Source organism: Pyrus communis, chromosome 2 (genome assembly GCF_041283825.1).
Source record: "Pyrus communis isolate YQ-2024b chromosome 2, ASM4128382v1, whole genome shotgun sequence".
NCBI classification, from domain to species: domain Eukaryota; kingdom Viridiplantae; phylum Streptophyta; class Magnoliopsida; order Rosales; family Rosaceae; genus Pyrus; species Pyrus communis.
Genome location: NC_142566.1, coordinates 4883007 through 4898087, shown reverse-complemented (window position 1 = coordinate 4898087; position 15081 = coordinate 4883007). Strand labels below are relative to the sequence as shown.

Here is a 15081-nt window from a genome sequence, read left to right as displayed (position 1 = left end):
ACCCTCCTACCAAACAACTAGCTTAGAGCAAGATAAAGCAAACATGGTAAGACCATACCCCATAATCTTGAACTAATTAAACGTCTATTCATGCAATTTGTGAATATATCACAGTATGCTTTGAAGATCGTTGTTTCCTTTTTAGGTTGGTTGGGCAGCTACATCACGATCCAAAACCAACTTTCAGATATCCAAAAGTCCTTCTACCATTCACGGCCACCACATTTGATTCTAACTTCTCAAATATTGTCATTATCTCACTCAATCAAAACCAAACTGATCCACAAAATAGGATAAAAGTGGGTAAAGTTATTTTTTTTCCATTCATTTTTAAATGACGGTGTGACATTATTTTATTATACAATCGTTAGAATAAAAAATAAAAAAAATAAAAAGTCTGTTATTGTTACCATCACCATTTTTAAGTCATTTTTAATAAATAATTCATTCCAATTGAAATTCCTTTATTCAAATTGGCTCTAAATTACTGCAGCCATTCCCCCCACAGGTTTATCTCATACAAGATGATATTCATGATGTTTTGTGAATCATGTAGAATAGATATGTTACAAACTTAATTGGGGAAAATTCGTTTGAGCTCGTGTTAAGATGCTAATATTTTGCACTCATTTTTCTGGTTTGTTCCTTGATTGTTTGTTAATTTATTAAGTTAAACGGTTAAACAGAAAAAGAAGAAAAGAAAGTACGAAATATCTAACTTTCTGTAATTGTTTGAAACTGATCTGAAAAATAAATAATGAAAATTGACCGTACAACAAATTAAAATTGTTTAAATAGTTGGACCAAATCATTTCTCTTATTTTTATTTATTTTTTGTATAAACAATACTAAACAAATAAAAGAGGAAATACAATCGTTAAGAAAAGCAACAGGAACATAAATAAAAGGCTGAAAAAAAAATCGTAAAAAGGTTGAAAAAACACAGACCTCAATAAAAAATAAGAATAAAATTGAAGCAGATGAGGACAACGTAAAGAAAAGAGAAGACGAGAGGAAAAGCAAACGTACATGTGATTTCCTGCTATGATACGTTTCATGTTCCGTCGTCAAGATTAACAGATACATCAGCTGCCATTTCCAACCACCGCAGAGAAAACCCACTTCCTCAAACTCTCGGATTTTGCTTTCTGGGGGAAAGTTTGGTAAGCAATTCAATTTCATTGTGCTTTGTTCTTAAGTTTTCTTGCATTTTTTGAACATTTAATTTCTGGGTTTTCGTTTTTACTTCCAAGGATTATGCTTTTTTTCTTGAAGGTTTCTGTTTGCCTGAAAACTTTAATTGCAATTATGTTTTGTTTAATTTTGAGTATTTCTGTTATTGTTACTTTTTGAATTATGATTAACTTTTGATGTTGATGTGAATTGCATATTTCTTGTTAATTTCTGTATGCTTAATTCTGAGAGTTGAAGAGTTTGAAAAGGTAGGAAAAATGAAATCCTTTTTTTTTTTTTTAACCTTTCTACTGTTATTATTTTCACAATGCCAGAATCCAGAATCCGCTTCCATTTTCCTTCTATTTGTTTTTACTTTTTATGTTTTATTTTTGTCTGGCATGGATGATCACTTTATTTAAACAAATTTGATTTCTCCGTTTCAGATTCCGGTGTATTACATTCGCGGTTTTCTGTTGAAGTGGAGGTCTTGAATTCACTTTGGTTGGGATTATCAGTTTCATACAGGTTTTTGGATTTACTAAGATTAAGCTGATGGGAACTTTCGAGGCAGTTGTTCAAGTTTTTTGCGGTGCTGTACCGCGCTTTTGTAGTACCGATTCATGTTTTAGCAAATGCAGTCCTGCCATTTCTTCCAAGTACCACGGAAAATGTACAAAGAGAAGAGTCTCAAGAGATATGCAAATGCAACTACTCAGTTCCGGTATGCAACAAATTCGTACAGGAAATTATCGACTTAATGGGATAAGGAGTGGTTTGTTTGGAAAGATGACAGTAGGTGATTCTTGGATTCTGAGTTGCAAGTGCGAACAAGCTGAAAGTATAAGCGGGGCAACTACAAAAGATGAGAACGGAACATGGTTTGTGGATAGTACAAAGAAATTTAACACAATCAACAATGTGGTGAATTCGCCAAATGGTTTGGGGTTTCAAGATATTCAAGAGTTGAAACAGGAAAAGGAGGGCTTGCCACCTAATGGAACAAATGGAACAGTTAGAGATGCCTTTCACAAGACTAGCATTGATTCCCTTGAGGATGAAGCGTGGGATTTACTACGTGAATCTATGGTTTATTATTGTGGCAGTCCTGTTGGAACCATCGCTGCAAAGGATCCTACCAGTTCCAACACGTTAAATTACGATCAAGTCTTTATTCGTGATTTCATACCTTCTGGCATAGCTTTCCTATTGAAGGGGGAGTATGATATTGTTCGGAACTTTATCCTTCATACACTTCAGTTGCAGGTAATATAGTAGTCTGGTAATAAAGACCATTCTGTTGTGACTAGAAACACTATGTGGTTGAACTTTTGTGGTAGTAGTAATTACCAGTTCTAATCCCCAGTTGTATTTGGTGCAAGTATGTATATGAAGGTTGTTTTAGTTTCTGGAATCAAGTTTATGGGAAACTATGTTAGAGCTCACCCTGCAATGTTGTCTAGTGGGTGGAATCGTCTATTGTTTTGTACCCCTTAAGGTTCCTCCTTGTTAAAAGTTAGCCATGTTTGAAGACATAGCCATTTGCCTATCATTGCAATTATTTTAGTGTTTACTGGAAACACTATCCCCAATTAGATTTGTGAGTGGTTTCTATTTGGCTTTTTCTTTCTAGGACGATCCTTTAAGGAACATAAAACATAGACGGTCCGGACTACTGAATGGCTTTGTGGGATGGGGCTCACGTTGTGTGTCAGTGTGAACAGCATTCCTGTATGAGGATGTTTAATTAGACATCTTATCAAATCTTGTACTTTTTCATTCTTTCTTCCACTTGTTTGTTACCACCATAAGTCATGTGTAAGTTTGTTGTCTGTACTTGTTATCCTAAAAGCAAGTGTGACTTCTTACATTTCAGAGCTGGGAGAAAACAATGGATTGTCATAGTCCTGGTCAGGGTTTGATGCCTGCTAGTTTTAAAGTTCGTACTGTTCCTTTGGATGGTGATGAATCTACAACTGAAGAGGTGCTGGATCCAGACTTTGGAGAGGCAGCAATTGGTCGTGTTGCCCCAGTAGATTCTGGTAATTTATTTATGAGGTCAAATGATTAAAGCTAAAAAGTTATGTTTGCTTTACCACTTCTTACATTGGTGAAGTCTTCTTCGTACTTTATGTAATTTTCAGGGTTATGGTGGATTATCTTGTTACGTGCTTATGGAAAATGCTCGGGCGATCTCTCAGTTCAGGAGAGAGTTGATGTGCAGACCGGGATTAAGATGATTCTAAGGTTATGTCTAGCTGATGGTTTTGATATGTTCCCTACATTATTGGTGACCGATGGTTCTTGTATGATAGATCGACGTATGGGAATTCATGGTCACCCTCTTGAAATTCAGGTATCATATTCTTTTATAGTTATTTATTGCAGTATAATTGAAATGTGAAAATGAAGGGGGAAAAAACTAGTCAATCAGTCTTGTTGACAGTTGATCTCTTTGAGGCACTCTTTTTCTGAGTCAGTTTGTTCTAACTTCTATATTGGAAGTTGAAAATGACTATTGTCATATTGGGAATTTGATTGGGATTAGATAATTTTGCTGTGTCTAAAAAGCAAAGTAGAGTTTGTAGTAATGGGAAATGATGGGCGAGAATTAAAAAAAAAACAATCAAGATTGCGGAAAAAGATAATTAATCTTTTGGATATAGTGATTTTCATAATTCAGCGACTCACATAATCGAAATAACAAATAATAACTTTCCACATACCCCAGAGAGAACAACCTGGACCGATGTATGTTTTCTTCTCAGGAAGGCATTGAATTCCACAAATCAAAGCTATTCAAATAGTGCATATTTGTGGAGAAATGGAATAGTTACAGAAGGACAAATATGAAAATGACCAACTGATCAGAAGGCAAAAAGTAAGACCAAATGTTACTAATATTCTTGGTTTAAACTGGGTGTTGATGTTAAGGAAACTAGAGAAAAGAAAAGTTACAGCACTGTGTAGCTTTGGGGAAAAAGGAAAAGGAAGCAGTAGAAATAAACCTCTCGTATCTGTCATATCATATCAGAGAGAAATGTTCTTGCTATTGACATATCTCCGCAATGAGGGAAAATGTATAGTCAGAGACACGGGAGGATGCCATTAACATCCAATAATACTATGTTGGAAGTGTATGTAATAATCTTGTGGAGGTTTATTCATTAAAGAAGTTGTTGCGGTGTCAGGTCTTGCAAACATTTGTAGCATGTCATTCTTTTCCCACTTAGTCCTCTCTCCTCCTTGCGTGATCACAGGGATGAATCTGAGTTTATTTGTTGGTCCATGCAGGCTCTTTTCTACTCAGCATTACTCTGTGCACGAGAGATGCTTGCTCCAGAGGATGGATCAGCCGATCTTATTCGAGCACTCAACAATCGTCTGGTAGCTCTGTCATTTCATATCAGAGAGTATTATTGGGTTGATTTGAGAAAATTGAATGAAATCTACCGATACAAGACTGAAGAGTACTCATATGATGCAGTGAATAAGTTCAACATTTACCCAGATCAAATTTCTTCTTGGCTGGTGGAATGGATGCCCAATAAAGGAGGCTATCTAATTGGAAATTTGCAACCAGCTCATATGGATTTTCGATTCTTTTCTTTGGGGAACTTGTGGTCTGTAGTGAGCAGTGTTGCGACAACAGATCAGTCACATGCTATATTGGATTTGATTGAAGCCAAATGGGGAGATTTGGTGGCAGACATGCCATTTAAGATTTGTTATCCTGCTCTTGATAGTCAGGAATGGCAGATTATCACAGGGAGTGATCCTAAGAACACGTAATATGTCTGACTTGGTAATAACAAACTTTTATTCGACTTTTGGTTTTTTCTCTCACATTTTTTTTGCATATGCAGGCCATGGTCCTACCATAATGGAGGTTCCTGGCCGACTTTGTTATGGCAGGTTAGTTATTGTTGTGTTGGGTATTTCAAACAGATAGATGAACCAAGAGCCAATATATCGACTATTGAGTTGAAATACCCATTCGTGGGGCTATATAGTATATATGGCTGTTGCTTTGACCTGATCGGACCATAACCTCCTCAGTTGCACATTGAACTTCTGCTATATCACTTCAATTGTTTATCAAATTCCCATTGAATCTGAATTTCATCCAATTATTGTTACATAGATATATATACTTACAATGACGTGACATTATAAATGCATTTCACAGCTCACTGTCGCTTGCATAAAGATGGATAGACCTGAGATTGCTGCAAAAGCTGTTGCGATTGCTGAGAAACGGATCTCGCGAGACAAGTGGCCAGAATATTATGATACGAAAAAAGGTAGGTTCGTTGGAAAACAAGCACGCCTGTTCCAGACCTGGTCAATTGCAGGATACCTTGTGGCAAAGCTCTTGCTCGCTGATCCTAGCAAAGCCAAGATTTTGATAACTGAAGAGGATTCTGAACTCGTGAATGCCTTCTCCTGCATGATTAGTGCTAACCCAAGAAGAAAGCGTGATCGAAAGAATTTGAAGCAGACCTACATTGTATGACTTTTGGTACAACAATTTGTTACGATTCAGCACCAAGCCGATACTTCCAGTTGTCTGCATATGGGCAAACTATTATTCTGATTTCACCAAATTATGTCGGTGATTATTTGGGAATTGGCAAAGTGGTAAGATAGCGCTTTTGCTTGTTCCATTTATATTTCAGTTTGGGTAAGCTGATATATTTTCATAAGCTTATTCATCTGCTACTAATATTTTGTTGTAAAAATTATTTACTCCCAAGTCTCGGACTCATATTTACAGTTACTCACTTGAACCATCTTGTTACGTTGTGGAATCCACCGATGGTTATTTGTAAGTATTTGTATACATCGATGTAACAAAACGGAATGATGTTCAAGAGAGTTCATTGTTTTTAGCAGATCGTTGGAACTGGCCGGAGTGGATGCTCTGGTATTCGTCCGTCGTCTTTTCTATTTCTGAACCTCTGCCAGTCTTGTTTTTAGGTTGCCGGTATGCAACGTTCTCTCCGAGTAGTCTTCTTCTCTGTATTTTCTGGGCTTGCCCTGTTGTCTTCTCTGCCAATTACTTGTACATTTCTGCAATTTCTGCAGTTTTTCATGCTAGAAGGTAGAAAGCAAAGCATATATTGACTATTTGAGGTAGATTATCACTATACTAGAGAGCTAATCACTCACTAGGCTTGATATTCATACCAAATCTCTTCTTATTTCTTAAAGTACAAGCTATCAATTAGGTCCCTCCTTTCAACTTCCAACTTTGCTATTTTTGATCAAATTGAAAAATAAAAAATAATTTTGGGGTGTTCGAACCCCCTCGACTCCATAATCTGACATCTAGTCTAACAAATCTATCATTTGACAAAAAAAAAAAAAAATTATATGCAAAATGATTTAGTTGAAAGCAATTTGAGAGTTCATTTTTATTTTGAAGATTATTATATTGACACCGTGATCTATTCTAATAAAAAAACCAAATTGAATCGTGTCTATAGGTTGTTTAGTCAAATTTTACAACAGATGTCAATATTGTCCTAATTTGACACATTTTTAAAAGTTTAGGGGCCGAGTCTAATCTTAGATATGGACAGCGGTGACACGTAAAACTAAGCACCAGCTTGGTCAAATTCCGCCATGACATGACTCTTGGTTGAGGGGGTGACCATTATATCCATCCCATAACCAACAAAAAATATGCTACCGTTGCAACATGCAACATTTTTGTAACAATGGCTGTGCTTTGCCTGGATTGCTATGACGGTGCATCAGCGACGGCGGTGGTGGTTCCTCATCACTCAAGTAACGGCCATGAATCCGAAACCGCAGCATCACGGCAGAGTAGGATCAGTGTCATTGCATTAAAGGCATGTTTGCTCATCATTCTCGGGGCACCTAAAACTTATCAGTCCCAGCGTCACGACGGATGAACATTAAAAACCGGAGCAGTAAAAGGAACGAAAAGAAGGCTTCAAACAACAAACTGACTCTCTTCCATTTATTTATACAGGAAATCATACAACAAGTTCAAAGAGAAACATTGTGTGTTTACGAACACGTAAAAGTTTAACGAGGACTTAATCGTCTATCACGTTGAAGTTCACCGACGAAACACATATTAAACGACATTGAATAGGCAAAACACTAAGCTAAGCAGCAGCCACAGTTTCTGCGGGCTTTGCTTCGGGTTCTGCTGATGCTTCTGCTTCCCAATAAGCAGTCTTCTTGCCAGTTTTGGAAACAGTTTGCAGCACTGTCTCGGGTGGTAAATTGCTTTTCACTGTCACCTTCTGAGCGTCGAAATCAATGTCATATGATTCTACACCTGAGGATGACAAGAATTAACATCTCCCATCATTACCAAAATAAACAAAATCCACAAAGCATGGACTCTAAAATTTTGTTAAAAGTTAGAACAATGATTACTAGCACGATTCATGATCAAACATACTTACTCCAAATCCACCTCTACACCTTGATTTTTAAATGGATTAACACGTGGGAATCGGGATAATACGCAACGCAAAAGACCACCTAGGGAAACAGGGACGATTTTCATGGCCTCTAAACCAAAGGTGAAGAAGTATACACCCAGCCCTAGGATATAAGAACCACAACCTATTTCTTCCTTTTTCTTTTGAAGGACACCGAAGTACCAGTGTACAGAGCTTCAGTGTCAACGTACACGACACAGATATATCGGACCTTAACAAGATATAAGCATCCCAACACTTAACTCCACATTCGTGCGCATACTCACATGATTACATACCTTGCCTATTGTTATAACTTATATACTCAATTGAAATATAATAGGTATTAAAGAAGATTCAAATGATATTCTTATGGTAGATTAAAAACGACTTGAGCACGGTACTGAAGAGTAGGCAGATGAACACAATTGAACCAGATAAACACAGGAGCTATAAACAAACCTTCAAGTTTGCCAAGAACCCGTTTGACGGCCCCAACACAGCCTTGGCATGACATACCAACCTTAAGGACTGTAGTGGTCTGCATCGAAAAACAACCAAAGATTGAATTAACAGTACTGAAAAAAACCAAGGAACAAACATATACCGAAATTCAAAGGACCAATACTATGCTAACATATCGGCATTTTAACAATAATTTCAAACTCTCCATCAATCTTCAAGATATTCTCTTCACCTCAAAGACATAATCAGTTTCTTTTGTTCCTCCCTATTTATGTAATTCATTTGAAAACCACATACCAAATCACAACAAAACGAATTGAGTAGCAAGAGACTGCTCAATCAATTGAATTTCTTTTCCTTAATTGCTTTTGATCAGAATAAATTCTTAGCTCTCAGAAGTAATAAGCAAAGCTGAATAACTTGAAAAACTGTTTTTATCTGGATAACAAGTTTAAGTAAATCAAAATTTCCCCTACCAACTAACCTAATCAAAAATTAAAATTTCTGAAAAAAAAGAACAAGTAAAAGCATAATTTGCTACATAAGATATTATTGTAAAACAAAACGTAAAATTTAAATCAAACCCAACATTGGTTCAACAAATTTATGTGCAATCGCACCCAAATTTGACTTAGAAGGACCTTAACTTAACATCCAGCACCAAAACCCCAATCCAATCCATTAAATTTGAATCAAAATCCCAGATACAAAATTGAAATGAAAGGAAGAGGAGGAGAGGTGGATACCTGAGAAGCCATATTAGGGTATTTGGGATTACAAGAAAACTGAGGAAGAATTGATAAATTTTGTTATGAAATTGATTGGATGCTGTTGTGCATCTGGTCAAACCCAAATGGTCCTTTTATAACAGAGAATAAAAAATAAAAAGTAGAAAAGGAGAAGAAGACGATATGTTTCTGGCGGTGGAATCAACCTCGCACCGGAAAAGCTTGACCCGGAAAACGTAGTAACGTAACGTGAAAGCAACACCTATTCAATGAATATAAAGAAGGAGGAAAAAAAAAAAAAAACCTTTATATTCCTTTTTCGGGTTTTACATTCCATTTTTCTCTTAAATGAAAATAAAAAAGTTGTTTAATATTCCGATTTAGTGGTGGATAATAATATTCACACATTTACTTTCATCTCTCACATATATTTGTTAATTTTTTCAAATAATATTCTTCAATTCATTTGATCTGATAGCTGAAATTAAGATGAGTGTGTGGTAAGTAAAATTGGGTATAGATAACACTACCTGTAATGATAATCTTCTCCATTTGTAAATGTTGTATTTGCAATTTCCTTTTTGGTCCAGAATAATATGAATGCATCCATTTGAGAAGAGTTATTCTGATCCATGAGGAGGAAGTTTAAAATCGAAACGCAATGTATTGAAAACAAAAGCCATACTTGTCGAGACATTCCACCACTTGCAAATAAATTTTTATACTGAATTAAAGTAAATATATGGCATTCTGTATTTAGTTAATAAGCTATTATTCAATTACATTATGCGGGATTATCGATCTCAGAGAAAGTATATGGTTGTTGAAGCTACTGAACAACTTCTCTAGAAGCAGCTGGTGTTTCAAATGTAGTGAGTGCCGTCGGTTTAGGTTTAGACATGTCAACTAACTGACGCCACAAACAGTAGAAGCTTGCATGGATAATGGATGTGGCGATGGTACTTCAAGACGTTGCAGTACACAGTACAAAGCATCCTAACTAGCTTTCCACAAAATTGTACTACCTAGCTTATACCTTTCAACCCTAACAAAAATCGTTTTGTTTATGGTCCAATAAAATTTGTCGTATTTTTTCAAACACTTCGATATTTATACTACGTGATGAGGAAATTGAGCTGAGCCACACAACGAACCAGTTGTAATACATCGGAGGCTTGGAATTGTAGGTTTGTAGCAGTGTTTTTTGTCTTCAGCTTAGGCTTTATTCTATACAAGAAGATGATGTTGGTCCATGGTCTTTGTTTTTGGCTTTATCAGAGTTATTTTATTCATGCATGTTAACAAACATGCACCACCTCAAACCTTCACGGTGCACCATTAAACACCAATACATGTATTTTTAGGCTTTAATAATGCATGGTTGTTGACATTAAACATCGTTAAATTGAAACTTTTTTTATAATCTCTCATACCACCCTAAAAGCATTACTTACTACTTGATAGTGTTTTTTTATTTTTAAAAAAGGCGTCACGCGCTTAGGCGGCTTCGGAGTAGGTGAAAACTCCCTAGAAGTGGTCGAGGCGCGTCTTAGGGCGTTCTAGGCATTTTGGGTGTTTTTTTTTATTCTTATAAAACTTCTCCTCAATCTTCTTCATTCTACACGAGTCCTTAACAGTCTCGTGCTCTTCTTCTTCTTCTATGTGAAACATTGAAACCCTCCCTTCTCTTTTTTGCGTGACACCGCCAACAGAGCAGCACCACCACCACCACCCAGCGAAGAGGGAAAGTGAGAGTGAGGGAGAGTGTCTTGAGGGAAAGAGAGTGAGCAGGGAGTGTATGTGGACCATATTAGTGTCGTAAGATGAGTGGATATTAACGAGAGAGAGAGAGAGAGAGAGAGAGAGTGTGTATGTACCGAGGGAAAGAGAGTAGGTGGGGATGTATGTAGATTATATTAATGTTGTAAAATGAGTCGATATTAACGAGAAGATGAAAAGTGAGAGTGAGGGAGAGTGTGCCAAGGAAAAGAGAGTGGGTCGTATTAAAGTTGTAAAATGAGTGGGTTGTTTTTTAATATATCATACCAGTAACCAGACAGAGAAAACGGCAAATTCATCCAAATAAAATTGGTTGCCAAATGCCTCAAGAAAAAATTTCCAAAGAAGAATATACAATTAGAGGATTTTTTTTTTTTTTTAAACAAACAATCAGAGGATCTTAGTCATTCGCAATTTGAGTAATTAAAATGAAGGGTTTTTATCACAAATGGTCATTGAAATTGACCCTCACCATCAAGATGGTCTCTGAAATTAAAAATCAATCAATGTAGTTCCAGAAAATAGGTGTCGCAAATTAATGTGGTTCTTCCGTTAAAATTTTGTTAAAAATTCCGTTAAGTACTAATGTGGCGCATAAATGAGCCCCACAAGATTTACGGATTTTTACCACAAATGGTCCCTGAAATTGACTCACACCATCAAGAGGGTCCTTGAAATTAACTCACACCATCAAGATGGTCTCTGAAATTGACTCACACCATCAAAATGGTCATTGAAATTGAAAATCAAACGATATAGTCCTTGAAAATAGGTATCGCAAATCAATATGATTTTTTTCGCCATAATTCTGTAAAAAAAAAGTTTGTTATGTGCTAATACGGGTTTAATAATTAATTTTAAAAAAAAGTCTAAATACCTTTTTCCACAATGGAAGATATTTTTTTTTATAGTAGGGCATACTCCAAAGAGAGCTACCTTCCATAAATTCTCAAAGGCACAAAGCTTAACCAAGGCATAAGAGGGGGTGTGGAAATTTCAACCAAAAATGGATACACCTCGGTTATAACCTCATTATCTCAAGGTAGACCTAGTTGTTCTTTGCATCATCAGACCACCAAGGAAGCGATCGAACAAGCTTTCCAAGATTAAGGTTGTGAGGATGTTGATCGCCTAAATGTTAACGGTATGTCCCAGAAGTCGTTGCCAATGAGCCAATCCGTTACCAAAGGTTATTTCGATCCAGGTTCAATTCGGTGAAGTGTGTAAAGATGGGTGTACTGAGATTTTTTTTTTTTTTTTTTTAGAGAATAGAGAGCGTAAGGGGTATAGAAATGTGGACTGGGATCAGAGGTGATTGGAGGACTGGGTTTTTGGGTTGACAATTATTTTATTAACTATTAAATTATTAAGCCTATTTGTAATTTTTTTTAAAATTTAATTAGACTTGTGTGACCCATTTATGTGTCACATTAGCGCAAAGCAAAATTTTTGACAAAATTGTGACGAAATAACTACATTGATTTGAGATACTTACTTGAGGGACTACATTGATCAATTTTCAATTTTAGTCACTATTTTGATGTTGCATGTCAATTTTAGCGACTATTTTGATGTCATTGGTCAATTTCAAGGACCATTTGTGAGAAGAAAAAAAAAGACTTATGGAGCCCATTTATGTGTCACATCATCACTTAACAGATTTTTTAACAAAATTATGACGAAATGACCATATTGATTTGCGACACCTATTTTCAGGGACTATATTGATTGATTTTCAATTTCAGGGATCATCTTGATGGTAAATGTCAATTTCAAGGATCATTCGTGATAAAAACCTTAAAATGAATGGAATTGCTAAATGCGTCCATGTGTAACAAAAGACAAAGTTTCCAAAACCATATAACTGCTGATGTACCATGGAAAGTTGTTTTTCATCCTAATCTACTTATGTCTTGATGCCAAAACTTAATTAGATAAATCCAGTCCAAATATTAGATTTAAAAAAAAAACAATGGGAACAACTTATGGCAAGTCACGGTTATCGACTCCTAAAGAGGTTATAAAGAATTTCACCTTGCTCGTGGCCACATTCAAGCATACTAGTCAACTCAGAACATCGAATCCGAGACCTCTCATATGTTTTTATTTATTGGAGAGCCGTAATTCACGCCTTTACCACTAGATCACTTGTTGTGATTCAATTCAAGTATTAAATTGAACTGACCAATTTTCTAACTGCTTTAGAAATGTGGTCAAAATCCAGAGCCTGTGGAATTATAGGGCTTATCATTGAGGTAAACGATATGAGCACATATTTTTTTACTGTTGATGGGCCAAAAACTTTGACATTATAGGGCTCACTAGGTAGTGAATACCAAGGTCAAATTTACCAAAAGGCCGAATGGCCCAAGGCTCAATATTATTCTAGGTGAGCTTCTACTTTACACAAAAAAGATCAAAAATAAAATAATAATAACGTTATTGACGTATTGGTGACATATAACGTCCATTAAATATGGACATTTCTCCCAACTTCGTTGGCGCTTTTGTGACTTCTGGCCCCTTTGGCACTTTCTAGTAAAAGCAGAAGCAGTGATCAAGTTGTTGTACTGCTCCAACTGTGCTAGAGTGCTAGATGTACAAAGTCTCATCCTTCGGTGGGCTCTCTCCTCCTCATTCTCTCAACTCTCTCTCTCTCTCTCTCTCTCTCTCTCTAAGTTCTTCTAATGAGTAATGTCAACCCAATTAAGAGTGAAAATATTCGGTATACAGAAATTTAGCGCTGTAATAGTAATCAACGTAATCATACTAAAAGTTTTAACACTATAATTTTTTGTATATGAATTTTGGTATGGTTAGTTCTCGTAAAATGGACAAATTATCTTTTTTCTTGCGAAACTTTGTATGTTGTTGTGGTCGAACTAAGTCGCCACTTCACTTATTTATTAAGTTTTTTAATTAAAAAGTAAGTAACAAGAGATTTTGACCAAAAAACCCTTCTTTTTTATTCCACATGAATGCAACATAAGCTGTTTTTATGCCACGTTACTAAATTTGACATCTATTTAACATATTAGACAAAATCCCTCCAGAGTGAAGCGAATATTGAGTTTCAAAGTATAAAATAATGAATTTTAAGTTATAGGAACAAAAAAGATCAAAAATGAATTTATGAGAACGTGGCTAAAAAGAAGCCTAAAAAAATCAATAAAAAGTAGAAAGAACATATTCAATTCCTTGTCATCCATCTAACAAGTGGCATATAAACAAACTATTACTTTAATGAGAATATTGTTCTCCTATGGATTCTTACAAAGTGCTTGTATCACGAATAATGATTATGGTTGTCAGTTGATCAACGAGAATATCGTAATCGGATTGAAATGGCATAACTGTGCACATCCAATAGCTGGTAGTTTAATTTCATTGGCCAATTTGTGTTACGTATTAGTAATGCATGGCATCAGGACCTTCCAATTTGACCAGCAAGTTGAGTCACCATACATGATTTGGTACTTTGGAAAGATAATTACTCCTGAAGAACCCCTTTAAAGTTGGCTAATTTAACACTTAGGTATGATTCACTTGTGCCGAAAGCTATTTGTTCCCATCAAAATAATCCGTATATAGATATGCGTAAATCCACTTTGGCATTTCCTTTGAAAATAATATACACATATATAAAACCAAGCATACAGATTTGATTTCCTTGACGATAAAGCAAAGATATATATATATATATGAATGTATGTATTTGAAAAAAGAAAAGAAAAAAGAATAACTGCAGAATATATGACGCATGACGCATAGATCCAATTGAAGTTGTGGATGCTTTCTTTTCATATAAAACGGTCTGCGTGTTCTGCTTATTCACCAAGAGTTGATCAAAGAAAACATCAAGCAAGCTAGCTAGTGAAGTTATTTAGAGGAAGAGACATGTCAAGGTCATCAAGTGTCATAACTCTGCAAGAAGCTGCACCACCGCGCCTTGTGCGCACGGAGCGGAGGCCTACTTTTGGAAAAAGATTGGAGACTATCGACGAAGAGAGTGAGAACGGAGGTCGCGGCGAGAAGCAGCAGTTACCTGGATTTGGATCGGCAAGTAACAAGGCTGAATTTTCCAAACAAAATCATGCTGTGGTTGCTCGTTGATCAAGTTATGAATAAGCATGACCAAGTATCTAAGTATCTTAACCTAAAAAGTGGCAAGTGTACGTATGTTATTTGCAAAGCTAAAGTTGTTGCCTTTGGAGCAGTAATACATACGTATATGCTAAGGTTGTTTCAATACTACTCTCTCGAAATAATGAAAAAGGGGTGGAATAACAAAACAAATGAACATAATAACATTCGTGACATTTTTGAACAACAATCTTGTAGCCTAGTTGAGAAGCACAACACCATCTTCAAGTTTCATAGATGTTAGCGTTGAATTTGAATTTGATTTTCTACGCAACACAATCTCATTGTATGCACACAAATAAAAAAGATTCAACGCCAACGTCTACGAA

At 35.9% G+C, this 15081-nt stretch overlaps 2 protein-coding genes across 5 annotated transcripts; one reads left to right on the top strand and one right to left on the bottom strand.

The window, feature by feature from the left end:
- The first annotated feature begins 870 nt into the window (after positions 1-870).
- On the top strand, positions 871-6068 carry LOC137747266 (neutral/alkaline invertase 3, chloroplastic). Of its 4 annotated transcripts, none has more exons than XM_068487343.2 (7): positions 871-1163; positions 1620-2439; positions 3050-3215; positions 3318-3529; positions 4468-4961; positions 5040-5088; positions 5363-6068. In XM_068487343.2, the coding sequence occupies exons 2-7, from the start codon at positions 1729-1731 to the stop codon at positions 5687-5689; spliced, it is 1959 nt and encodes a 652-aa protein (XP_068343444.2). In that variant the 5' UTR covers positions 871-1163; positions 1620-1728; the 3' UTR covers positions 5690-6068. The 4 variants fall into 4 exon arrangements, with proteins under 4 accessions (XP_068343444.2, XP_088538779.1, XP_088538768.1 ...); XM_088682642.1 differs by lacking the exon at positions 871-1163 and adding an exon at positions 1384-1442; XM_088682653.1 differs by lacking the exon at positions 5040-5088 and having other exon boundaries at positions 908-1163; positions 4468-4978.
- A 1066-nt stretch (positions 6069-7134) lies between these two features.
- On the bottom strand, positions 7135-9081 carry LOC137748166 (copper transport protein ATX1). Its single transcript, XM_068488264.2, has 3 exons — positions 8849-9081; positions 8100-8178; positions 7135-7489 (listed from the first exon to the last, which is right to left on the bottom strand). Exons 1-3 carry the CDS (start codon positions 8858-8860, stop codon positions 7314-7316), a joined length of 267 nt encoding a protein of 88 aa, XP_068344365.1. The 5' UTR covers positions 8861-9081; the 3' UTR covers positions 7135-7313.
- Between the last annotated feature and the right edge of the window lie 6000 nt (positions 9082-15081).

Excerpts from the sequence above, each read along its gene's own strand:
- LOC137747266 (XM_068487343.2), top strand. The coding sequence starts at position 1,729 with ATGGGAACTTTCGAGGCAGTTGTTCAAGTTTTTTGCGGTGCTGTACCG. Across the intron at positions 3,216-3,317 it reads TGTTGCCCCAGTAGATTCTG|GGTTATGGTGGATTATCTTG; the intron begins GTAATTTATTTA and ends TGTAATTTTCAG. Across the intron at positions 5,089-5,362 it reads GGCCGACTTTGTTATGGCAG|CTCACTGTCGCTTGCATAAA; the intron begins GTTAGTTATTGT and ends TGCATTTCACAG.
- LOC137748166 (XM_068488264.2), bottom strand. Across the intron at positions 7,490-8,099 it reads GGTTCTTGGCAAACTTGAAG|GTGTAGAATCATATGACATT; the intron begins GTTTGTTTATAG and ends TGTCATCCTCAG.